Raw genomic sequence first — 26,791 nt, 5'->3', positions numbered from 1 at the left:
AGACACCCACCAAACAGATGGCAACCCACAGCGACCCGCAGTGAGAGCCCATAGAGAGGGCAGAAGTACTGGAGACCAGAAGCCCCACAATGGCATCACAAAATAACAGGGCGGCAACATCTTAGAAATAAGGACATTGCTCAACACATTGTGCAGCAAACTCGTGGGACACCCCTAAAACATGCCACCTAAATCCACCACTCGAACTGTTATGTCCTATGAAAATATTTCTCCATTATAAGGTACTAGCTATTGAACCCGTTCTACGCCCGGGTGGCGAGCATTTATATTGGTATATGGTCTCCATCCTGTCATGTGCTGCTCCATCCTGCGTCCCCATCCTGCCATGTGCTGCACCCATCCTGCGCCCCCATTCTGTCATGTGCTGCTCCCATCCTGCGCCCCCATTCTGACATGTGCTGCTCCCATCCTGCGCCCCCATCCTGTCATGTGCTGCTCCCATCCTGCGCCCCCATTCTGTCATGTGCTGCTTCCATCCTGCACCCCCATTCTGTCATGTGCTGCTGCCATCCTGCACCCCCGTTCTGTCATGTGCTGCTGCCATCCTGCACCCCCGTTTTGTCATGTGCTGCCCTATTCTGTCATGTGCTGCTCCCATCCTGCGCCACCGTTCTGTAATTTGCTCATCCCATCCATATGCACCATACGCTGCTCCATTATGGTTGATGGCCCCCATAAGATGCTCCATAGTATATGCCTCATATGCTGCTCCATTATGGTTGATGGCCCCCATAAGATGCTCCATAGTATATGCCTCATATGCTGCTGCATTATGGTTGATGGCCCCCATAAGATGCTCCATAGTATATGCCTCATATGCTGCTGCATTATGGTTGATGGCCCCCATAAGATGCTCCATAGTATATGCCTCATATGCTGCTGCATTATGGTTGATGGCCACCATAAGATGCTCCATAGTATATGCCCCGTATGCTGCTCCATTATGGTTGATGGCCCCCATAAGATGCTCCATAGTATATGCCCCGTATGCTGCTGCATTATGGTTGATGGCCCCCATAAGATGCTCCATAGTACATGCCCCGTATGCTGCTCCATAAAGGTTTATGGCCCCCATAAGATGCTCCATAGTATATGCCCCGTATACTGCTGCGATATATAAAAAGAAAATAACATACTCACCTATCGTCGCTGGGCGCCGAGTGCTGGGGGCCTGAGCAGGCGGGGACACCGGCGCGCTGTGGGGGTCAGGTGCCAGAGTCGCCGCTAGCTCAGGCCCCCGACACTTGCTATATTGACCTGTACCATTCCAGTGCTGCGTGCCGCTCCGTCTTCCGGGTCCTCTGGCTGTGACTGTTCAGTCAGAGGGCGGCCCGCATTAAGCGCGTCATCGCGCCCTCTGAACTGAACGTCACAGGCAGAGGACCCGGAAGACGGAGCGGCACGCAGCACTGGAACGGGACAGGTGAATATAGCATACTCACCCTCCTAGCACGTCCCTGCTTCTCTGTTAGAGATCGCGGTGTGCGTTCAGTGTTTACGCATACCGCGATCTCCTGGGCTGCGTCACTCTGTGGGGTCCAGACTGCGCCGGCGCTTGCGCAGTCTATAAAGGCTTCGGACAGAGTGACGCTCCCAGCGTTATATTATAGATATCGATTAAACGTGACATCCTTAGTTATCAGCAGCTGGAACATTCAAGGATTGAATCCTTCAGCTTTTGGGTCTAAGATAAATGACCCAGACTTCAAACAAAGGCTAAGAATAATGCTGCAGATAAGCCCCCCGATGTGTCCTAAAAGATGAGAAAAAGAGGTTATATTATACTCACCCAGGGGCGGTCCCGGCCTCCCTGACCTTTCCCGGCGACTGCGCACTGCAGAACTTTGCTCTGCCCTCAACAGGGCAGACAAAGTACGCCTGTGCCGGAGCGTGAAGACAAGAAGAGGACATCATCGTAAGAAGATGGGAGGCCCCGGACCGCGACGCCCATCGTACCGGAACCACCCCTGGGTGAGTATAATCTAACCTCTTTTTCTCATCTTGCAGGATACATCGGGGGCTAATCTACAGCATTACAGAATGCTGTAGATAAGCCCCTGATGCTGGTGGGCTTAGCTCACCTTCGATTTTGGGGGTGACAGGTTCCCTTTAAGCGTTTTTATTTTTATTTTCCGATAACTTTTCTTAGCCAAATGTTTTTATGCAAGACTCATGAAATCCCACTTTTACAAAATGTCACATTTTTTTGGCTTCTATCACTACAGTTTTCCCCTGGAGTAAGGTTTCTGGAACAGTTTTCATTTTGACGCATTATGAGAGACCAACATGCGGGTTTGTTGTAAAGGATTTGTGACTTTTTGCGCTAAAAAGTTGCAAAACTTTTAACAAATAATAATAAAGAGCATTTTTGATATTGTACCAAATTCATCAATTGAACTTGCCAGTTTCAAGAATTTAGACTCAAAAGAATATCAGTGATTAATACTACGAGAAAAAGAAAGAAAAGAACAATATAGAAAAACTAAATTCATCAGCTCACTGGTGAGAATAGTAGGTTGTCTGGTGCGGTGCACAAAGGTGTGAGCTGGTTCCCAGGATGTACACGTCCAGTATTTATAAGCCAAGTCCAGGAGTGGGTGATAAATACAGAAGTGGTGACGTGTTTCTATTACAATTTCCACTGATTATTCCACTACTAGTTTTGGCTTACAAATACTGATGTAAAAAACTCACCAAATACTGAATGTGTGCACATGGCCTAAGGCCTCATTCAGGCTGGTTTCACATTTGCGTTTAAATCCGCAGCGTTTTAAACGCATCCGCAAGTGGTGAAAAAAAGCATGTAAACGCGTACAAACTGCGTTTTTTAGACGCATGCGTTTTCACATGCGGTTAAAAAAACGCCGCGTTTGTACGCAATTACATGCGTTTTTTCCTGCGTTTGCGCTTTTGGTACGCATGATGAGAAATTTCACAAGCTGGTTTTTGTTCATTCTGCTTCACAAAAATCGGAATAAAAAGCAATCAAAAATGTCACGTGCCCGAAAATGTTACCAATAAAAATGTCCCGCAAAAAACAAGACCTCACATGACTCTGTGGACCAAAATATGGAAAAATTGTAGCTCTCAAAATGGGGTAACGCAAAAAATATTTTTTGGAATAAAAAGCGTCTTTCAGTGTGTGACAGCTGCCAATCATAAAAATCCACTAGAAAACCCCGCTATAAATAGAAATCAAACCCCCTTCATCAACTCCTTAGTTAGGGAAAAATTAAAAAAATGTATTTATTTCCATTTTCCCATTAGGGTTAGGCCTAGGGTTTGGATCCCTTTGGGGTTAGGGTTAGGGTTTGGATCCCTTTTGTCTTAGGGTTAGGGCCAGGGTTAGGGTTTGGATCCCTTTTGGCTTAGGGTTAGGGCTAGGGTTTGGATCCCTTTTGGCTTAGGGTTAGGGCTAGGATTAGGGTTTCGATACCTTTATCACCTTGATGGTGGGGGGTGGCTTATCAGACTTGTTTTTCTCTATGAAAACGCATGCGTTCAAAAATGCAACCAAACGCATGTGTTAAAAACGCATGCGTTTACATAGACAGCAATAGGTTTTTTTGACGCAAACGCATGCGTTTTTTTGCGGCAAAAAAAGCCTCTAGAAATTACTACATGTTGCATTTCTGCGCCAAGCCGCAAGCGACAAAAAGACGCATGCGTCGTCAAACGCGGCCAAACGCGTACAAAAAAACCACATGTGTTTTTAATGTTAAATATAGGAAAACAAGATGCATGCGTTTTTATGCGTTACAAACGCAGCGGCAAAAAACGCAAATGTGAAACCAGCCTCAGACGTCCATTTTTGCGTGGAAGAACATGGGACTGATTATTCCTATCAGAGTGTGGTCCGAGTGTCATCCGATTTTCTTATACATGAGAAAGTTATAAAAGATAAAAAGCTTCACCTTCTCCATTCTAACGGTCAATATCTCGGTATGACATCAGAGGCATTTGTTAGGTTTCATCTGATCCTATGAGCAAACCTGCAATTCAGACTGCAGAGGGGATATTTACACTTATACCATGTACACATGTGCGGGGCGGTTTGGGCTCTGCTCACATGTGCGGGGTGGCTTTAGGCTCTACTCACATGTGCGGGGCGGTTTGGGCTCTGCTCACATGTGCTGGGGGGTTTGGGCTGTGCTCACATGTGCGGGGCGGTTTGGGGCGCTGCTCACATGTGCGGGGCGGTTTGGGCTGTGCTCACATGTGCGGGGCGGTTTGGGCTCTGCTCACATGTGCGGGGCGGTCTGGGCTCTGCTCACATGTGCGGGGCGGTTTGGGCTCTGCTCACATGTGCGGGGCGGTCTGGGCTCTGCTCACATGTGCGGGGCGGTTTGGGCTCTGCTCACATGTGCGGGGCGGTTTGGGCTCTGCTCACATCTGCGGGGCGGTTTGGGGCTCTGCTCACATGTGCGGGGCGGTTTGGGCTCTGCTCACATGTGCGGGGCGGTTTGGGCTCTGCTCACATGTGCGGGGCGGTTTGGGCTCTGCTCACATGTGCGGGGCGGTTTGGGCTGTGCTCACATGTGCGGGGCGGTTTGGGCTCTGCTCACATCTGCGGGGCGGTTTGGGGCTCTGCTCACATGTGCGGGGCGGTTTGGGCTCTGCTCACATGTGCGGGGCGGTTTGGGGCGCTGCTCACATGTGCGGGGCGGTTTGGGCTCTGCTCACATCTGTGGGGCGGTTTGGGGCGCTGCTCACATGTGCGGGGCGGTTTGGGCTCTGCTCACATGTGCGGGGCGGTTTGGGCTCTGCTCACATCTGTGGGGCGGTTTGGGGCGCTGCTCACATCTGCGGGGCGGTTTGGGGCTCTGCTCACATGTGCGGGGCGGTCTGGGCTCTGCTCACATGTGAGGGGCGGTTTGGGCTCTGCTCACATCTGCGGGGCGGTTTGGGGCTCTGCTCACATGTGCGGGGCGGTCTGGGCTCTGCTCACATGTGAGGGGCGGTCTGGGCTCTGCTCACATCTGCGGGGCGGTTTGGGGCGCTGCTCACATCTGCGGGGCGGTTTGGGGCGCTGCTCACATCTGCGGGGCGCTGCTCACATCTGCGGGGCGGTTTGGGGCGCTGCTCACATCTGCGGGGCGGTTTGGGGCGCTGCTCACATCTGCGGGGCGCTGCTCACATCTGCGGGGCGGTTTGGGGCGCTGCTCACATCTGCGGGGCGGTTTGGGGCGCTGCTCACATCTGCGGGGCGCTGCTCACATCTGCGGGGCGGTTTGGGGCGCTGCTCACATCTGCGGGGCGGTTTGGGGCGCTGCTCACATCTGCGGGGCGGTTTGGGGCGCTGCTCACATCTGCGGGGCGGTTTGGGGCGCTGCTCACATCTGCGGGGCGGTTTGGGGCGCTGCTCACATCTGCGGGGCGGTTTGGGGCGCTGCTCACATCTGCGGGGCGCTGCTCACATCTGCGGGGCGGTTTGGGGCGCTGCTCACATCTGCGGGGCGGTTGGGGGCGCTGCTCACATCTGCGGGGCGGTTTGGGGCGCTGCTCACATCTGCGGGGCGGTTTGGGGCGCTGCTCACATCTGCGGGGCGGTTTGGGGCGCTGCTCACATCTGCGGGGTGCTTTAGGCTCTGCTCACATCTGCGGGGCGATTTGGATAGAACGCAATACTGAGCAGGATCCAATGTCGCTGATGGGCCCCACTCATTTATAATCAGGTTCTATCATGGTGTCCATTATTTTACCATTGTGTGCAGCAATATTACTTTCCATCCAATGTAATGGAGGCTGTAGTGCAGGAGGATTCCGCGTCTGAGGCTGTAGTGCAGGAGGATTCTGCAGTGATCTGCCCCGCAGCTTCTTTATGTATTTCGGAGCAGATTGATAATATTCACACAAAAACCAGAGACAAAAGTGTAAAATCTATATAGGAAAAGTCAGGAATGAATTAAACATGCAGGTACGAGTGGGCGGGGCTGACCGGGACAGCCAATCAGGTGCCTGCTTACATCGCGCCCCTGTGTCTTGCTCGGTGGTAGGTGGAATGTGATTGGGTGCTGCGGACCTCGCTGATATTTGTTGCGCTGGTTTATGTCATGCTCGGGAGCTGGACTCTGTTTCCGCCTCTATGCGTCTCCTGCACACGGGACGGGAGAACCATCCGGTTTGGTTGCGCTCGGTGATTTGCCAGCCGCAGACATGTACACTATACTAGAGTATCGAGGATTACGAGATGAGGCGACGTGTGGATATTGCCGAGCACAGAGAGGAAAAGCTTCGCACGGTACGAACCCCCCGTCAGAAACCATAGTGAGCCTGTAGGTCGGTTACTGCTGTAGTCAGTACTCTATTTGCTTTCGGTATGCTTAAAAATATTCCTTGCCCTCATCCAACATGGCGTCCATCGGGTTTCGAGGCTTTGTGTGGTAAAGGGGAAGTTTGTTATTGTCAGTAGTAAAGATGGCGGTTTTGCCTATTACTGGCAGAGTAATGCGCATGCGTACAGCCGGCTGTGTGCTTCAGGGGCTGGAGCAGGGAGGAAGATGGCGTCCGCCGGCGGGGGAGCGCTCAGTATCCTGGAGTACTTTGGTGGGGAGGATGGGAACCGGTGCGGCTATTGTAAGAGCGAAGCCGGGAACGTCTCCCATGGTGAGGAGCCGAGTGTTGTCAGTGAGTGCGGATGTGGGGAGTGAGGTGTCAGGTAACTGACCCCAGGAGATGACAGCTGCCCATCATCATTACAGCTCGGCCCGTGTATGGATGCTGCTGGTCACGTGATGGGCGATTCAAATATCACAACTTTATTATTCTCCAGTATGATTCAGTGCATGTTCTGTGGCTGCCACGTCCGTGTCGTCTCCATTGACTTCCATGGAGGTCGCCCGTGGCTCGTCCTGTCAGCGATGCAGCTGCCATGTTAGGACTGCGGTGGGCAATGACATTAGTCGATCCGTACTTGCCCTCTTTTGAGGAGATATCCCCAACCTACTGCACTTTGTGTGTATATCACCCCCTTATTACACCCCAAAACGAAGACCTACCCTTAAACAAATGCAAACCACGCAGTAGACCCCTAAAGATATAAACCCCAAAACAGACCACCCTGTGTACAAAAGCAGAAATGGCTCCAGGGTATGTGAGACCTCCGGGACCCTCGACGTGACAAGACCTCACATTTCCCTCCTCTTCCCAATGGCGTCCTGGTGGCGATCTCGCCGAAGTCCTGGTGATGTGCAGGCAGCACATGTCTGTTATGGAGGCCGTGTAAGCGTTCGCCAAGACCCCCTTTCCACCACCCAAAAACGACAACTGTGCCTAAGGTTTCATTTAGATAACTACGTTCATATGAGTGTTTGACCCATGTAAACGTGTCGGCCATCGCCCAACGGGTGAGCCACACGCTTCTTCATCTGGTGATCAGATGATCTCTGCTGTCTGGAAAAAGAAAAAATCATCGTTGTTGGCAGCACATCATACGGGCAATGTGCTGCCGAGAACATGAGACTGTGGAGATAGAATGAGTTTAAAGCATCACTTCATAGGTTTTTTCTATTGCAATGCTGCAGCGGTGCTACTAAGGTCCCTGCCCCTGGTCTTCTACTCATCAGCCGCCATCTTCTTCTGTTATCGTCGCCGCTCCGGTTGGTCTCCAGCAGTTTGTGATCTGCCGGATCGCTCCAGTGTTTGCTGGGTGATCTGGAAGTCGCAACCTAATGTAAGTCTATGACAGCCAGAACAATGGTCTCGTAGACTAAGGCTGCCGTCACACTATCAGTATTTGGTCAGTATTTTACATCAGTATTTGTAGCCAAAACCAGGAGTGGATGATAAATACAGAAGTGGTGCATATGTTTCTATTATTATAATTGTTCCACTCCTGGTTTTAGCTTACAAATACTGATGTAAAATACTGACCAAATACTAATAGTGTGACCCCGGCCTTACACTGAGAGCTTGTGACTGTTGTCTCTGATTTCCGGTCAGTCATAAGTTGCAGTCACAAGATGGCGGATTGGGACTGTAGCATCTCAGGGAGCAGCTGAAGACTGCGACTGGTAGGAATAATATTAGGGGCAGGGAAATTAAAGTAATAGCACCACTCCAGCAGTGGAATAAGAAAAACAAAAACCTTGGAGTGGTGCTTTAATAATCATTCTGTTTCCATCAGTTTTTGTCAGCTTTAGTAACAGGCTGGTAAATGATCCTGAATTAGCTTGAGTATAGTCAGTTGGCACTCAGTACAGGATGAGATCTGCCTGTTTAAATGCACTGAAATGGGAATCTGTCACTAGATTTAGGCTACTTTCACACTAGCGTCGGATTCGGCACGTCGCATTGCGTCGGGCCGAGATTCCGACGCTAGCGTTTGTTGTGCCGCATAATGGGTGCAGCGGATGCATTTCTCCGGCACATCCGCTGCCCCATTGTGAGGTGCGGGGAGGTGGGGCGGAGTTCCGGCCGCGCATGCGCGGTCGGAAAAAGCGGTCCGTCGGCTGCAAAAAAACGTTACATTTAACGTTTTTTGCTCCTGGCGGTCCACCACAATACGGCGCAACTGTCGCAAGACGGTTGCGACGTGTGTCAATACGTCGCAATGCGTCGGTAATGTAACTATGGGGCAAAAACGCATCTTGCAAACAACTTTGCAGGATGCATTTTTTCCCCTAAATGACGCATTGCGACGTATTAAAAAAAACGCCAGTGTGAAAGTAGCCTTTTGCTGCCCGAACCACAGGCAGCATGACATTGGGTCTGGCTGCACGATCGCAGCTGTATATGTTCTACCCTGAAAGACTCTGGCCAAGGACCATTGGGCGAGACTTGACTTGTTCAATCATACCCCTGGCTTACTTCTTCCTGCACCGTTCCGTTTGATTGACAGTTCTTTCCCATTAGTTTTATAGTGATGGAGCTGTCAGGCAGCTGGAACATTTCAGGAAGCCGGGGTCATCTTCGGGCTAGGCAGGTGTTGGTGAATTGTTTCCCAGCCGGAGTGATCCTGGGTAAAGCATACCAGGCTGCAATTGTCCAGGCAGACTCTGAATTATGGTCCGGTCTCCCCATAGTCCCAGACTGGCTTTCAAACTATGGGCCTGACTTATTGTTGCATTTGAAATTTTACAAAAAGTTTCTCGTTGTTCTCCTTTCCCCTCCCCCATTTGTTAGTTAATCCCTGCATGTGTTTCAGCTGTCGAACAGCCACGAGACGTGCAGCCGCAGGGACTCTAACATATTTTTCGAGCACGCCAAAGACACTCTGTTAGCACCCGAGCATGCTCCGATAAGGCTACTTTCACACATCAGGTTTTTGCCTTCAGGCACAATCTGTTGAATGTTGGAAAAAAAAAAAAAAAAAAAACGGATCTGCCGCAGATTGTGAAAAACTGATGCGACGGATCCATTTTTCAACGGATCCGACTAGCATATCCAGATAAGTGGATAAAAAAAAAATTGGAGCATGCTCCGTTTAAAAAAAAAAAAAAAAAAAATGGATTCCAGATCCGGGATCTGTCATTGTCCGGATCCGACACCTTCCGGCGCCCGTAGGCTTCCATTCTAGCAAAAAGCTGGATCCGGCGCTTCCGGCTTTTTCGCCGGAGACAAAAAAACGTTACTGCGTATGTTTTTTTCCAGAAGCCGGAATTGAAATTTTAGCTGGATCTGGGAAAAAAACGGAAGGAACGGTGGCTTAGTGGTTAGCACTGCAGCCTTGCAGCACTGGAGTCCTGGGTTCGAATCCCACCAAGGACAACATCTGCAAAGAGTTTGTATGTTCTCTCCGTGTTTGCGTGGGTTTCCTCCGGGCACTCCGGTTTCCTCCCACATTCCAAAGACATACTGATAGGGAATTTAGATTGTGAGCCCCATCGGGGACAGTGATGATAATGTGTGAAAAAAATGTAAAGCGCTACGGAATATGTTAGCGCTATATAAAAATAAAGATTATTATTATTATTTAGGCCATGCGGCGCGCTAATACAAGTCAATGGAAAAAAAAACGGATCCGGCTTTTGATTTTGCTGGTTCCAGTTTTTCAAAAAGGAGCCGGATTGGGCCGGAGGGAAAAAACCTGATGTGTGAAAGTAGCCTTAGGTTATGTGCACACAATGCGGATTTTGCTGCGGATCCGCAGCAGTTTCCCCTGCGTTTACAGTTCAGTGTAAACGTATGGGGAAAACAAAACGCTGTGCACATGCTGCGGAAAAAAATGTCACTTCTTTAGTGCGTTTTCCGCAGCGGATTTACAACTGCCCTTATGGAAAACCGCAGTGGAAACCGCAGGAAAACCGCGATAAATCCGCAGCAGTTTTCAACTGCGGATTTATCAAATCTGCTGGATTCCGCTGCGGAAAAATCCGCAGCGGGCCCAGGCTACGTGTGCACATAGCCTTACACTTTATCCAAGCACATTCTCTCATCATTACACTAATCACTACATGTGACAGCTCAGGAACACCGCAGAATTGTTTAAAAGCAAGTCATTTGTGTGCTCATAAAACTCTAAAGTTTTCAGACCGCACAGCGCTTGGGGTCCTCTATAATCCCCATGCTAGAAGGGTAGGTGGGTGCCATGCCCAGCATCACAGTAGCCGGAGCATACAGTGTATATAAACCACGATCAAAATGATCACAAGTAGGTAGTGACCATTTCACTCCCGAATCAGACCTGGTAGGTGGTGTTTTCTAACGCATGCAACCATTAAGGCTACACAGTGATTTTGGCTGTGATATCGGTCCCAACACCGAAGTTAGCTAGGCGGCACCAATACATTGCAACGCAATAGAAGTAAATGGGGAAACATTATGATGAGGCCACTGTGACAAACAAGTTGCAAGAAGTCCAACTACGACAGGTTTTTTGATAATGGCTTTTTTGCAATACCCACGGGGTTGCAGTTTGTTCCCCCTCACTTGTATTGTGCTCTGACATAGCAGCGACCTCTGGCGAACTTTGGTCGGCAGTCAGGTATTGAGGCCAAAGTTACCATATAGCCCCATCATAAAACATGTTTCCTGCTGGTGACCATGAACCCTGTGGTGTAGCCCACCCCAGCGAATTATTTAGCATTTTCCTTCTATGAAGCTTTTACACAACATTTGGTTCTTGACATTAGACACATTTACATGATTTCCAGATTCCAATCTTGTAAGTTTTTTTTTTTTGATTTTTTTTCTCTTGTTAGACAAAAGGTATAAAAATAAATCCTATCAATTTCAGAAACTTTTTATTTTTGCAAAAGAAGAAATAAAATTCTGCATTGTGTGCATGAAATTGTATTTTATTGTTTTGTTTTTTTTGTTGTTATGGATTATGTACTGAAAGTCTGCAACCAATCCACTGAGGGCAAAAAGTGTAAAATCTCTATCAAAACCTGCAGAAAAAATCCTCATTTTACAGGAGATGTGAAATAGGCAAAGATGTGCTAATAAAAGGATTTACAAAGCAGAGATGCAGTTCTAAATGCGCTCATAGGCAAATGTCCGAAGGGAATAAACGTGGATGCCGCTGTTCTGTGGGAATTGTAAACTCCGGTCGCCAGCAGCTTAGGGTGGATTGTGCAGCCTAAATGGCACTGTAGGGCAGCTAAAAAGCCAATGTCCATTCATTGACCCCGCCGCTCCCAGTGCTGCCCACCCCTATTGGTCTCCTTGTTCCCTTCTTCTGGCGAGGATGGGCATCTGATCGCTGCAGTGGTAGCATTTTGCCTCTCTGTAAGTGCAATGGGTCATGCTGTCTCCTAAATTTGGTGCCACACCCATTTCACATGAAATAGGTTCAGGAATATTTTTTTTTTCCTGTTTGAATTATTTCTTATACATCTGTAAACTTAAGAGTTCGCACTTCCAACGTTCAAGGTCCGAGTACGGGCTGTAATGTCTGGACCGGCCTTGGATCTCCTGATCCTCATAGTCATATGTGAGGCTGTCGGGTTCTTTGCAGTCTGTACTTAAAGGTCTTTTGTGTGAAGAACACACAAATACTCTCCCCAAGTCCCGTGCCGCGGCTCCACCGCTGCTCTGTTCTTAGTTGACAGGCTGCAGCGGTGACTCCATTGGGTCCAGCAGCTATGCTGATATACACGAGCCAAGTAATTGGCTACATTATCACGTGCTGGGCCGCGTGAGGCTAAATAACAGTATCTATTTTCTATATCTGCATCCCTATAATAAAAAAAATTATATCATTCTTGGACAACCCCTGTGATTTTCCACTTTCAGAAACCATGTGCTCTAGTCATCCTTCCTGGGTCCAGCGCGGAGTCATAGCCTCTTCTTCCTGGTGTCTGTTATTGTCTGCAGCGCTGTCGTCACCCATTAAACTCGGCGTCTCTGCCTGGATTGACTGCACGAGACAGTCAGAGCCAGTGATGGACACCGAGAGCAGTGCCATAGAGTCAGCTCTGGACCTGGGGAGGGCGAAAAAAAATAAAAATTATATATTATAAAAAATTTTTTTTCTTCTTTAAACAAACTGCTGCTAGGGGACAGGTTTTCTGAAACTGGCAAACCTTTTTAAGCTACATCCCTTTTCCAAAAAATCACAGTCGCATACTTTGTTTAGTGAGGATCTAAAAGTATTTAAAATTTTGCATGAAAAATGTATTCGTCCTTTTTCTTTGCAGAAAATCCGCATAGTGTGGTGTACCATGGTCTCATATGTTGTCTTGTATATGTTTATACGGGATCCTCTTGGGGCATGAAGTCAATCATTTTCTTTTTTCTTCTAGGCATGTGGGCGCATTCTCTGACAGTCCAGGATTACCAAAATCTGATAGACCGCGGCTGGAGACGGTAAGAGCAGGCCGTGTTTGAGGCCGCCCCTGAATGTCGTTATTTACTGCTTGCTTCCCGGATAGTTACGGTATATTGTCTCGTTTGTTTTGTCGCTATCGCTTTGTCTCAGGCGGTCTTTTCTTCCCACCCGCCTCATTTCCTGTATTTGTGTTCTCGCTAATCTTTCCTATCTGACACATGGCCTTTCCCTTCTGGCTTCTTCAGACCCAGGGCTGGATAATTAATTCATGGCTCATGTTCATTGTCTGGCTGTATGCCGCAAATGTAGAGCAAACATCAAAAGATAATGCGAGACCCCAAATATCACATAAGTAAGCTACGCGGACATGAAATGTTGTAATATAGGGTTTTTTAACTGTTAGCTAGGTTTTATTTTTTGATACCTACGTATAGTAAACTTTAATTTAAGTTGTCCCTGGTGTATTAATTTTATATATAATGAATTAACAGTGCAAGCGAATATAAGAAACTTTATAATACATCTTATCAGAGAATTCTGCTTTTTTTTCTCCACCTATGAGCTACTTCGCCTCCTTTCTGCGCTCACCGTCCACTCTGAAAAGCAGCTAAATTCTTTTTACCCAAAACAAAGCAGTCTGCTAGCTCACTGAAGGATCAAGTTACAGCTGCTTTTCCTAGTCAATGGAAAGGCGAGGGTGGAGATTGAAAACAGACACACAGACCCTGTCTGCAGCTCTTTAATAAGTGTTTCTCTCACTCCAGTGCTGGATTCCCAGCTGCACAGCTCATTACTTCTATATACTGTCCTTCATGCTGCTACTGTTTGTCTGTGTGCTACAAAGAGACAGTGCAGGAATCCCTGAAATCTCTGTGTATCAGAGACATCATTTCAGCCAGTCTCCCTTCATTAGCACAAAGACAACTTAAAGGAACATTCTCGAGTTATTAAATTGTATTCACTTGAAAATGAGCAAGTTTTCCATTTTCTTTCTTTTTCTATCTACTGTGGTTCTCCAGCTGTGAGAGCTTTTATCTTACCTAGTGTACAGCTTGTTTCCATGGAGTTCAGTCACCAGATCCTGGTCAAGGATGCACAGGAGAGGCGTTAACTCATAATATCCCAGTCAGCTCTCTCCAGCCCATTGATTTCTATTGTTAGCAGCTGCAGTCCCTTTTAACTTTTGACAGGGCTCTTATCACTCCTGCATAATGATAATCCCCCAGCATCTGCACTTTCCGGGGCAGTTTTCCAAATCACTGCTCTAAGGGTACCGTCACACAGTGCAACTTTGATCGCTACGACGGCACGATTCGTGACGTTCGAGCGATATAGTTACGATATCGCAGTGTCTGACACGCTCCTGCGATCAGGGACCCCGCTGAGAATCATACGTCGTAGCAGATCGTTTGAAACTTTCTTTCGTCGTCTAGTGTCCCGCTGTGGCGGCATGATTGCATGGTGTAACATATCGTATACGATGTGCGCATAGTAACCAACGGCTTCTACATCGCACATACGTCATGAAATTATCGCTCCAGCGTCGTAGATTGCAAAGTGTGACAGCAGTCTACGACGCTGGAGCGATATTGTTACGACGCTGGAGCGTCACGGATCGTACCGTCGTAGCGATGAAAATTGCACTGTGTGACGGTACCCTAACTTTCCTGAGCTGTGTGTTTGCTCAAATGCACTGTTATCTCTATATGCAGATATAATGGTAAGTGTAGACTCAGAATAAACACTGACTGTGTGTTATAGCAGGACAGGGCTCCTGTCACTCAAGGAGGGGCAGCCATCCTTCAAGCAACCAGGCGAAGTAAGGAGACTGTAGAGCTGGGAGCCCTCAAGAGACAGCTTGGGAATACTCCTTTATCCCACTCCTGCTGTGGCCAATATTTATTTTTGCGCTTTTGCCTTCTGATGTGTTGCCTTGTTATTATTATGAATATACAAAATCCCATAGCTATTGTGATAGTCAGGGTACGGGAGTACTAAATTAGTACACCCCCCCGACAAAACAGTCCGCTCCACATAGCATATATCAAAAAATAGGAGAAAAAGGAGCATACCATGGACAATATATAATATTAAGTCTTTATTAGTACATAAAAAACATTAAAAATCAGTAATAAATCACAGTATATATATTCCAATGAACAGCAAAAAAGGGGGACAGTTACTCCAAATGACCCCTGAAAAATGCTGCAGGGGAAATTCCACATATAGTGGGTAAAGTACACCATGTACTCCCCAGCAGCGCTATAGAGGCACGGCAGGACCAGGGTAGAGCAGAGTGATAAGTCTATCTGCAATAGAGCAAAGCCCACATGGGCTGCAGATGCATATTAATAATATAATAGTGCCCTACCAACATGGACTCACCAGAATAAGTGCAAAGGGGTGGAGAGGAGTAACCAGCCAGGAATAGAGACCCCCGACGCGCGTTTCGCGGCGCTAGCACGCCGCTTCCTCAAGGGAGTGACTCTATATGTGGAATTTCCCCTGCAGCATTTTTCAGGGGTCATTTGGAGTAACTGTCCCCCTTTTTTGCTGTTCATTGGAATATATATACTGTGATTTATTACTGATTTTTAATGTTTTTTATGTACTAATAAAGACTTAATATTATATATTGTCCATGGTATGCTCCTTTTTCTCCTATTTTTTGTTATTATTATGGGCTAGTACATGTGGGTACATGATATGGCTTTTTTTTTTTTTTTTGTCAACATCCTTATGAGGGCTTGTTTTTTTGCATGGCACGTTATTGTTTGGAACAACAACGTTCACTTTACTATGTATTTTGTAATGAAAAACTGTAAAATATATTTCAAGTGTGGTGAAAAAAAATTATGTAATTCGCCATTGTTTTTTGTCACTACGATTTACAGTAGTGACAAAGTTTTTTTTTTTTTTTTTTTTTTTTTTTTTTTTTTTTCTCCATCGCCAAATTGGAGGACACAAGACCGAGGTAGTGACCCAAAGTTTTTTTATTTTTTTATTTATTTATTAAAAAGAAAGTGATTACTTCTGTCTGGTTGTTGTGATGCCATTTTCCTGGTGATTTTAGTTAACCGGAAGCAAATGGTTGTCAGCTATAAGGATGAAAGTTGTGTTTGACATTGTTTTATCCATTTGTGTTAGATTTCAACATTTGCTGGGCCAAATGTTTTTCATATTTTGTCACAGGTAGTCAAATTTTCCATATTTTTTTTTTTTTGGGGGGGGGGGTTAAAACATGGCTATAACCAATGTCAGGAAGCTTATTATTCTGAGAGTGAAGTTGAGCAACAGCCAAAAAGAGGAGCTATGGAATTCAACTGTTCTCAGAGTCATGTGTCCCGTATAGTAAAGAAAGAAAAAGGTTTTGGAACAGCTGAGCAACCTAGAAGTGGACAACCACGGAAAACTTTGTATTAAGGAAAAAATCAGTATCTGATGTCCATAAAAGTGCTGTACAGCTCTCACACGAAATGAATGAAGAATATGGGGTCAAAGTGAGTCGGCAAACTATGGTGCGATGGCTAAGAGCAGTAAGGTTCAATGCACAAGTTCCAGTCAAGAAGCCTTTCTGCAAAGAACCTGATGGTCCAAATTTAGTTTACCAAAGAACACAAGTCAAAGGAAAAAGACAGATTGGTCTAAGGTGTTGTCAGATGAATTCTATGTTCAGTCTGTTTGGTAGTGATGATAAGCACTATATTTACCACCCAAGTGGAAAACATAATGAGGTAAGGTACCAAACGCCTACAGTGAAACATGGTGGTGGCATGGCTTGTGGTGGCTTTTCTGCATCTGCCATTGGCCCCTTACATAGAATTGATCGAAATATGAATGCTACCATGTATAAGAATATACTGGAGAATGCAGTGCTGCCACATGGTAAAGCCAAAGAAGGCAGCGGCACACCTCCAATTTAGTCACCAATTGGTTATCAAAGAAAAATGTTCACCGGTTGAAATGGCCAATCCAATCACCTGATTTACACCCTGTAGATCACCTTTGGCAGGAGTTAGGGCGACGGGTTGGGGTCCGTACCCATAGCAATAAAGATGAAATGTTTGCAGATTTGCAAATGGAATGGAGCAACATCCATCAGGATGTCTTGTATACCCTGGTGGCTTCAATGCCTCGTCGGTGTGGTGCAGTAATTAAAGGAAGAGGTTATGCTACAAAATACTAAGTTATCTACTATATAATTGTCTAAGAGTCACTTCTGTCTGTCCTTCTTTCTGTCACGGATATTCATTCGCTCATTGGTCTCGGCAGCTGCCTGTCATGGCTGCCGCGACCAATCAGCGACGGCCACAGTCCGATTAGTCCCTCCCTAATCCCCTGCAGCCCAAGCTCGCAGTCAGTCTCACCCTCCGCAGCCGCCGTACATGCCCCTCACCATCCCTGGAGCTGTCTGATCACCGGTAATCACCGATTACTGCGCGGTTTTCCCTCTCTCCTGCTATTCATTACATGGTATAATGTCACCGCCAGTGATGTCACCAGTGATGACGTCACTCCCCGCAGGCGCCGCACACGCTGTCAGCTCACCTGTACGTATGCGGTCAGCGCGGCCGCAGGCTCCCGGGGTGGTGAGGGGACATGATGACCTCCTCACGGTACCGGAGCCGGTGTCTCGGGCTCTCCTGCAGCGGCAGAGACCAGGAGCATGAGACCCGCCCGGCTGACATTGCTGTTGCTTTGCTGAGAAGGAGGAGGGAAGCATCGGCCGGAGGAGGAGGCACCGGGGCTGGAGGCTGCTTCTTCCTTACTACTGTGTCTTGCACCTTACTGTCCTATATTCCAGCCCATAGTTCTAAATTTGGGAACTACAAGTCCCAGCAGTCTGTCCAGAAGGATGATGGCCATTATAGACTCACACCATACCGTCGTGTTGTGTTATTTTTTTGCTGGGCAATGTGCTACGTGGACATGCATATTCTAGAATACCCGATGCGTTAGAATCGGGCCACCATCTAGTGGCATTATAAGCAATGAATTACTCTCTATGTTGTGATCAATAAATAGTAGATTCAAAACTTTTGGCAGTCCGTTTTCTTTAATTAAATGACCATTCATATATTCTAAAGCATTTTGGTTAAAGTTAAGATCTTGCATGATGACAATTTCATGCACTTTCCATTCATCACCAAGAAAATGGCATCACAACAAGCAGATGGAAGTAATCACACTTTAACCCCTTAACGTCCAATGACAGACAGTCCGTCATTGGACGCCTCCTCCCTTTCCCAGCACATGTCAGCTGATCATAGCAAGTGAGCATATCTGCTACATAGAGCAGCGCTGCAGCCCTGCCCTTTGTAGCACACCGCTTCTAGTCTCCCATGGAGACTATTGAAAAAAGTTAAAAAAAAAAAAAAAAATTTTAAACATATAAAAAAAAAAATAAAAGTTCAAATCACCTCCCCCCCCCCCCCCCCCATCCTTTGGACCCATTCAAAATATAACAATTTAGAAAAAAAACACATATTTGGTATCGCCGCGTTCAGAATCGCCTGATCTATCAATATAAAAAAGAATCCACTTGGTAAACGACGTAGCGAGAAAGAAATCGAAATGCCAGAATTATGTTTCTGGTCACTGAAACATTGCAATAATGGGCGATCAAAATATTGTATACACACCAAAATGGTATCATTAAAAACGTCAGCTCGGTGCTCAAAAAATAAGCCCTCACCGAACCCCAGATCCAGTAAAATGGAGACGCTTCAGGTCTCAGAATATGGCAACAGTTTTATTATTTTTTTTTTTTACAAACTTTAAAGTTTTCTTTCACCACTTAACTAAAGAACCTAGACATGTTTGATATGTGTGAACTCATAATGACCTGGAGAATCATAATGGCAGGTCAGTTTTAGCAATTAGTGAACATGTACAAAAAAAAATCCAAAAAACAATTGTGGAATTGCACTTTTTTGCAATTTCACCTAATTTGATTTTTTTTCCCCCCGTTTTCTGGTACATGATATGGTAATATCAATGGTGCCATTCAAAAGTACAACTTGTCTTGCAAAAAACAAGCCCTCACATGGCCATATAGTCAGAAAAATAAAAAAATTACGGCCGTGGGAATAAGGGGAGCAAAAAATGGTAACACAAAATACCCCTGGTCCTTAAAGGGAACCTGTCACCCCCAAAATCGAAGGTGAGCTAAGCCCACCAGCATCAGGGGCTTATCTACAGCATTAATCCTTCCCCCAAAGTCCTCTGCTAGGATCTGTGAGGCCGCGATACACATAAGTTAGTCATGCGGCCCCACCGTGTGCTTGCACCTCACAGCTGCACTCGCCCACATTGGTTGCTGTTGTGTTTTTGTGCCTCACTTGAACAGGAGGCAGGACTTTTTGGAAAGGGGGCTGGGCTTAGTGGGAGTTGGCATGGGTCAAACTGTGGCAACGGTCACTAGAATTTTGATGCAAATGGGGTGAAGTTGGACAATCGAAAGATATATATTATTATTTATCTTTTATATATGACGAATTCTCCGCCTGCCTGGAGTACGTTTCCCTTATCTGTTACACAGGGTTAGTAAATGTGCCGCTTCGTGTTTATAACTGACAGCTCTGCATGATTGGATCCCTGACCGCCCGCGATGGGTCCATTTCCGCACACGTTTCCCTGTTGACAAATACTGCAGTTATGTCTCGTTTCACAGGATAACAGAAGTGATTTCCGTATTTGTTCCTAAACTCTTTCTTGTGTTTGTAGGAGTGGGAAGTATGCGTACAAGCCTCTGATGAGCCAGACCTGCTGCCCGCAGTACACCATAAGGTAAGAGTGCGGCATGGTGGAAGTGCTTGTCTATGTGGGCACAAGTCTGCAATCCCGCAATGTGACTGCAGACTTGTGAACCCTCACATTGCACACATCGCACACTGGCAGGATTCTTTGGGGTTGGGAGCTTAGTCATATGACCACAAGTATGTGATACACATGCCAACTAGACGTGCGCAGCCTTGCTCAGTACATGTGAATTGAGTGAGGCGAGACAAGTCTAGTGGCCGGAAGAATACAACACGTATACTTGTAGTCATTTGACCGCCTGGATTCGCCGCTGGCAGTGGAGAGTCTGGACGGTGCTCGCTGTTAGCAATGTGAGAATTCACAAGTCTGCAGACTTTCATGCCAAACCTCGACCACCCCTTTAAGCTCAATGGTTTCAGACCCCGCACGGGAGTTATTTGTGGTTCCCTATATATGAATACAGCCGCGCTATCAGAGGTCTGCAAATTATGAAACACACGCAACCCCCCCCCCCCCAAAAAAAAACAAACAAACAAACAAACAAAAAAAAAAGCAAATCTGGTGGTCCTCATGGTCTTTGTTTACAAGCAGTCATCATGTGACCCCCGGACGCAGTCCATGGCCAAATGTCTCGTGCCTCTGGTATGATGGCTGCCATTGCTGCACTGTAATACCAGGACTATGGCACCTTACTGCTTCGGCTACTGATGTGTCACGTTGGGCACTTGTAAGCAAAGACCATGAGGACCACCGGAGCGTCTGTCTTGGTTCTAGCAGGGAAAGAAATGCTGACTTTTTTTTTTAGTTACCGTTAGTTGTTTTTGCACAGTGTTTACAGCTGTTTTATGAAAGTTTCTATAAAGTTGGAAAACCTTTTTAAAATAACTAAATCTGTATAAAGAGCTAATGTGAAGCTGCACCTTGTAGAGAACAGCAGCAGCAGAGAAATCTCTTTAAAGGGGTTGTCCCACAAAGTACATTTGTCACCTAGTGTAAGTGTCTGATTGCTGGGACCCCTTCGATAAGTAGAACAGGGGTCTCGAGCGTCCTCCATGGCGTTATCGCAGTGAGGAGGAGTTTGAGCAGAGGGCTGGTGGTCATACATACGCTCTGCTGCTCCATGTTGTGACCATTGCTTCCATCACCCTCCTTTTCACTCTTGCAACTTGCTCGTGGGACCCCTGTTCTAGTGATTGGGGAGCCGACATTTTTCCTGAGGATCATTAATATCTTTCATGGTACACCCCCTCTATATTTCAGAGGGAGAGTTGCAATAATTCCGGTTTAGTTGCATTGTAATAATTATTCAAGGTTTCACATTTGACTCTTGTGAATCTTTTTGCCAATGACTGGTGTTTTTCTTAGATTATCTGCAGTAAATTACCAACCTAACAAATCCCACAAGAAAGTCCTCAAAAAAGTGCAAAAGTTTCTTCAAGATGGAGAAGTGACCCATACTACCAGCGATGGTAAGTGTACAGAAGAAAAATGACGGAGGAAATAGTCGTCCTACCTTTTGAGAACAGTGAATCGTTTCCTCCTCCAGAAATGAAACTTCTGTTCAATCCTCGTCTTACTTATAAAATGTGAATCAGTAATGAACAGGAGACCTTGTGTTCAGCTGCATCTACAATGCGAGGTAATGGAGAATGAGTGGTGTTGTGCTCGTGTCCCGATTATCTTGCCGTGTAAACAGGCTGTTGATCACCCATGAAATCATCTTTTGTTCCTTGCAGAAAAAAAAATCCTCTTTGTCAATGTCACATCGTCCTGTGTAAACTGAAGGAAAAATTGATGTAATATCTTTTGGGGTCAATTTTCTGTCTGTACATGACAAATGGAGAAATATTCCATGCAGTAATTATGGCCTCTTGAAGCAGTGCCGATGTGCAGAGTTTGGCAGTGGCCGCAGGACTTTCATTGTGGAGCTGGGCACTGCAGATTTTACCTCTGTCCGCCGCTGACCAGCGCGGGGCCAATTCTTACCACCACTACTGATTTAGCATGACCAGACAATCCCTTTAAGGATGTGCCCATTTTTCAGTTTTGTGCTTTCATAGCTTTTTAAATTTTTTTTGTCGATGGACAGGATAAAATCTTGCCAAGCTGCTTTTGTCGGTGCCATTGTTGGGTACATACATATGACTGTTGAATTCTGGCTTTTTCGTTTTTATTTATTTTTTTACCATGTTTACAATATGAGTTAATTGTATAATATTTTATGATTTTTTTTTTTTTTTTTTTTTTTTTTCTTACCTCCTCCCCCGCCGGTAGGTGTTTTTTTTGATTGGGAAAAGAAGGGTGAATTAAACTTTCATGTCATATATATTTATTTTGTATGGATTTTTAATAATGTTTACACCTTTTTTTTTTTTGTTGTTGTTGCTAAGGTGAACCTGTGATTATTTGCTGTACTACACACTGAAATGCTTTAGTATTCTAGTATATAGTGAAAATGCAAAATGACTTTCCATGAAGCCCAGCCGTAGGCAATAAGAACCCCAAGATGGCAGCAACTCAAGCTTTTAGTAGTCCCTAGTGCCCTGGTACTTTGGCACTCTCCATAGAGGAAGGGCCACTGGGCCGCCCAAACCATTGCAACCACTTGGTTTCCACTGTCTGATCGCTTCGATCACTGCTCCAGCCAGCTCCTGAGCCCGCTCCATTCTCTCACACCTGACCTGTGATGTATGTATAGACCACCAGTCGTTAAGGCGTTCACTTTAAAATGTGATCTTACTTTTCTTTTTCATTGTGAGTTTTGATATTTTTTCCCTTTTTGTATGAATGTACCATAAAGGTAAAATACTGCTGTGCTCTGCTGCATCACAGCCATAGTTTCCATTAGTTGTCTGACTTGTGTTTCTACCAGGAATTTCGGTTGAACCAATGGACTCTCAGGCGGACAGCCCTGTCTCCTGCAATGTTTTCTGCAAAGATCAGAGTGAAGTCCCAGAGGATGAGCTCAAGCCACTGAGCGCTGAGGTGGAAGAAACTGATAAACATCATGGAGAAAGGGAAATAGAGAGAGACTCGGAGGAAGCACAGAAAGAAAGTGATGACCCTATAGAAACCGCTCAGTTGAAAGCACATGTTCATTCCATGCCAAAACCAGGTTAGTTTTATGTAAAGCTCAGAAATGGAGCCCCTATAAATGTGCGCGCTCCGTAGGTTCCTTGCGGGTAGGGCAACGTCTGAGTATCTACATGATCGTGAGGGTCTCGTCCCAGCACAACTGTTCACGGTCATACACTGAGCTGGGACATTTCTTGTAATGTTTGCCTCCATTGAAAATCATCTGCAGCGTTATTTAAAGAGGTTTTCTCCTCATTCTAAATGGGTGAAATTGCAAAGTGTTTGCAAAAACAGGAAAGATATACGCTTTGTATCGTGTTGGCCAGTAGATAGAAAATATTTAGAATTGAGAGTCCTCAGTGGTTGATACCTTTTAATGGCTAACTGAAAAGATGGTAACAAATTGCAAGCTTTCGTGACAACTCAGACCTCTTAATCAGGCATAGACTAATAGAAATTCTGAAGAATCACATATTTATACACCACAGGGCACAGAGAGAAAGAAGGCAATAGATAAGACGAGTAGAATTATCATTATATTAGAGCAACTGAATCCGCGCTGAGGGGGTAACAGAATGAAAATAATATAGAGTACACTAGTGCGACAACAATGCACACAACACCCTAATCAAATATGATGAAACCACAAGGGGTGAATGTATGTCCTGTGCTCGCCTACAAAACACGAGACCATAGCAGGTCAATTGCAGCTAACCCCATGCCAGACGAGGAATCGGGGATGATAACCAAACTGGGGACACCGATGGTAGCGCACCAGGTGGAGACTCACCGAGATGGAAGTGCAGCGCTGTGTAGCGTGGTGAATGCAGTCCGGTCTGTGTAGGAAGAGCCGGTGTGTAGAAGTGCAGGCAGAAGGACGGGCAGGCAGGAGTAATCAACGGCAGCACAGCGGTGCAGTGCGGAAGCTGCGTAGAGCCAGGGAAAGCCCCGGCCGGTGGCGTCCCTGGATATGAGCGGGAGAAAAACAAGGGGAGTGAATAGCTGGCACGAGGCTCAGCGTGTCACGTCACGGAGCTAGTACGGGGCAGCACAGAGACCAAAAAGACCGACGCGATTTTGAAGGAGTAACGTCCTTCTTCATCAGGGTTACCGGTCTCTGGATGCACCCAAACATTTAAACTTCCGGGTTGTCAATCTGAGTGAAGCGCCTGCCCATTTAACCAATTGTTGTAATGCCTGCGATGGTGATGCTGATCTAAGTCGCATGGACGCAGGCCCAGACGCCATAGATTGCAGCAGGAGAGTGGAAAAGTGGAAATTGTGGCACATGAAAAAAATTTAAATAAAATAATATGACACCATTACGCTAAAAACATATGACACTATATAGTGAGTGTATGTCTGTATTCTGATAATGTTTGTAAAGCGCTGCGGAACATGTAAGCGCTATATAAAAATAAAGATTATTAATATTCTGCTCGTTAAGATTATGCATCATATTGACGCAACAGAGCTACCTCTGACTAAAATAACAAATTAATAAATAATAGATTAAAAAATGGGACAAGTTTCATCTAAGAACAAATACTGCCTGAAAAGATAAAAACAAGGGGAATAAATACAATGATGACGAGGACTGACCCAGTGCAGTATGTACCTATCTATGAAGTTATGCATGTACATATACGAATTACGTGGTGGTAAACCTATATAAAAGCTTGGTACATGATCTAGAAAAAATAACCTGGATCATGGCATATAAACTTAGGTACAACCCAGGATAGTGTTACCATGGAGATAAAAAACAGAGGATAAAAGAAGCAAGAGTCCTAGATCCTCCCTCATGACTGAAAAGAGCGTGAAGGAGAGGCAAGCAGCTCTGGAAGGAAAGCCAGTTCACACTGCGTTAGCAGCAGCCCGTTCAGCACATACGCCAACGGGCTGCTGCTAGCGCAAGTGCCGGTGCTACATCGCGCTAGCGCAGATAGAGCATCTGCTAGCTCCATCTGCGCTAACAGTGACGGACCCGGAAACGCTGCAGCCCGCGTCTCGGGTCCGTCACTCAAATGACGGCACATCACTAGTGCATGCCCATTGAGGGCTAGCGATGCGTCCGACATTGCATTCAATGGCGACGTTAACTGACTACGTTACACCGCGTTATGCCGCGGTGTAACGTAGTCCGTTTAACGTAGTCACTGAACGCAGTGTGAACTTAGCCTAAGGAAAAGGTAGAGACCAGTGCTGGGAATGGTGGAGGTGACAGCTAGAAGGCGTATAATTCTAGCCTGTGATTAAGGCCTTTGGGGGCAAGGCTATCCAGGGAAAGAATCCACTGGGATTCAGCCCTGGACATAGCTTTGATTAAGTTACCCCCTCTTAAATTTTGTTTAAGCCTTTGGATTCCCCAAAAAAGGGCACCCTTAGTTGATTTATTATGTTTTTCACTGAAATGGCGTGAAAGTGGATGACCCATGAAACCTTCCTGGATGTTCGTAAAATGTTCATTAACCCCTTCCCGACCTGTGACACAGCGTATGCGTCATGAAAGTCGGTGCCAATCCGACCTGTGACGCATATGCTGTGTCACAGAATGATCGCGTCCCTGCAGATCGGGTGAAAGGGTTAACTCCCATTTCACCCGATCTGCAGGGACAGGGGGAGTGGTAGTTTAGCCCAGGGGGGGTGGCTTCACCCCCCCGTGACTACGATCGCTCTAATTGGCTGTTGAAAGTGAAACTGCCAATCAGATCGATTTGTAATATTTCACCTAAAAAACTGGTGAATTATTACAATCCAGCCATGGCCGATGCTGCAATATCATCGGCCATGGCTGGAAACACTAATGTGCGCCCCCCCCCAGCCCTCCGATCTGTGCTCCGCTCCCCTCCGTCCTGTGCTCCGCTCCCCCGTCCTCCTGTCCGCTCCAATCACACCCCCCGTGCTCCAATCAAACCCCCCCGCACTCCGATCCCCCCCCCCCCCGTGCTCCGATCCACCCCCCCCGTGTTTCGATCCACCCCCCCGTGCTCCAATCCACACCCCCCCACCCCCCCCCCCCGTGCCCTGATCTCCCCCCCCCCCCCCCCCCCCTTATACTTACCGAGCCTCCCGGGGTCCGTCCGTCTTCTTTCCTGGGCGCCGCCATCTTCCAAAATGGCGGGCGCATGTGCAGTGTGCTCGCCGAATCTGCCGGCCGGCAGATTCGTTCCAGAGTGAATTTTGATCACTGAGATAGGTTATATCTCAGTGATCAAAATAAAAAAAATAGTAAATGACCCCCCCCCCCTTTGTCACCCCCATAGGTAGGGACAATACAAAAAATAAAGAATTTTTTTTTTTTCCACTAGGGTTAGGGGTAGGGTTAGGGTTAGGGGTAGGGTTCAGGATGTGCACACGTATTCTGGTCCTCTGCGGATTTTTCCGCAGAGGATATGATAAATCCGCAGTGCTAAACCGCTGTGGATTTACTGCGGTTTTTCTGCGCATTTCACTGCGGTTTTACAACTGCGATTTTCTATTGGAGCAGTTGTAAAACCGCTGCGGAATCCGCAGAAAGAAGCGACATGCTGCAGAAAGTAAACCGCTGCGTTTCCGTGCAGTTTTTCTGCAGCATGTGTACAGCGATTTTTGTTTCCCATAGGTTTACATTGAACTGTAAACTCATGGGAAACTGCTGCGGATCCGCAGCGTTTTCCGCAGCGTGTGCACATACCTTTAGAATTAGGCTATGTGCACACGGTGCGGATTTGGCTGCGGATCCGCAGCAGTGTTCCATCGGGTTTACAGTACCATGTAAACATATGGAAAACCAAATCCGCTGTGCCCATGGTGCGGAAAATACCACGCGGAAACGCTGCGTTGTATTTTCCGCAGCATGTCAATTCTTTGTGCGGATTCCGCAGCGTTTTACACCTGTTCCTCAATAGGAATCCACAGGTGAAATCCGCACAAAAAACACTGGCAATCCGCGGTAAATCCGCAGGTAAAACGCAGTGCCTTTTACCCGCGGATTTTTCAAAAATGGTGCGGAAATATCTCATACGAATCCGCAACGTGGGCACATAGCCTTAGGGTTAGGGTTGGGTTGGAATTAGGGTTGTGGTTAAATTAGGGGTGTGTTGGGGTTAGGGTTGTGGTTAGGGGTGTGTTGGGGTTAGGGTTGTAATTAGGGTTAGGGTTACAGTTGGGATAAGGGTTAGGGGTGTGTTGGCGTCAGAATTGAGGGGTTTCCACTGTTGGTTTCCAAACGCAACATGG

General features: G+C 46.6%; 1 protein-coding gene across 7 annotated transcripts in view; it reads left to right on the top strand.

Annotated features, from left to right (window-relative positions):
* The first annotated feature begins 6,021 nt into the window (after positions 1–6,021).
* ATE1 (arginyltransferase 1) overlaps positions 6,022–26,791 on the top strand; it is a 137,113-nt gene continuing 116,343 nt past the window's right edge. For 3 of the 7 annotated variants that reach the window (XM_069753669.1, XM_069753667.1, XM_069753666.1), the window contains exons 1-5: positions 6,489–6,627; positions 12,708–12,771; positions 19,460–19,522; positions 20,861–20,964; positions 22,368–22,610. In XM_069753669.1, the coding sequence (XP_069609770.1) occupies positions 6,522–6,627; positions 12,708–12,771; positions 19,460–19,522; positions 20,861–20,964; positions 22,368–22,610 (580 nt within the window). In that variant the 5' untranslated portion in view covers positions 6,489–6,521. Of the gene's footprint in view, positions 6,263–6,488; positions 6,628–12,707; positions 12,772–19,459; positions 19,523–20,860; positions 20,965–22,367; positions 22,611–26,791 lie in introns of those variants that run through there. The other 4 variants (XM_069753670.1, XM_069753665.1, XM_069753668.1 and 1 more) reach the window with 4 other exon arrangements.

This window comes from Ranitomeya imitator, chromosome 2 (genome assembly GCF_032444005.1).
Source record: "Ranitomeya imitator isolate aRanImi1 chromosome 2, aRanImi1.pri, whole genome shotgun sequence".
NCBI lineage: Eukaryota > Metazoa > Chordata > Amphibia > Anura > Dendrobatidae > Ranitomeya > Ranitomeya imitator.
This window is presented reverse-complemented; position numbering and strand designations above follow the sequence as displayed.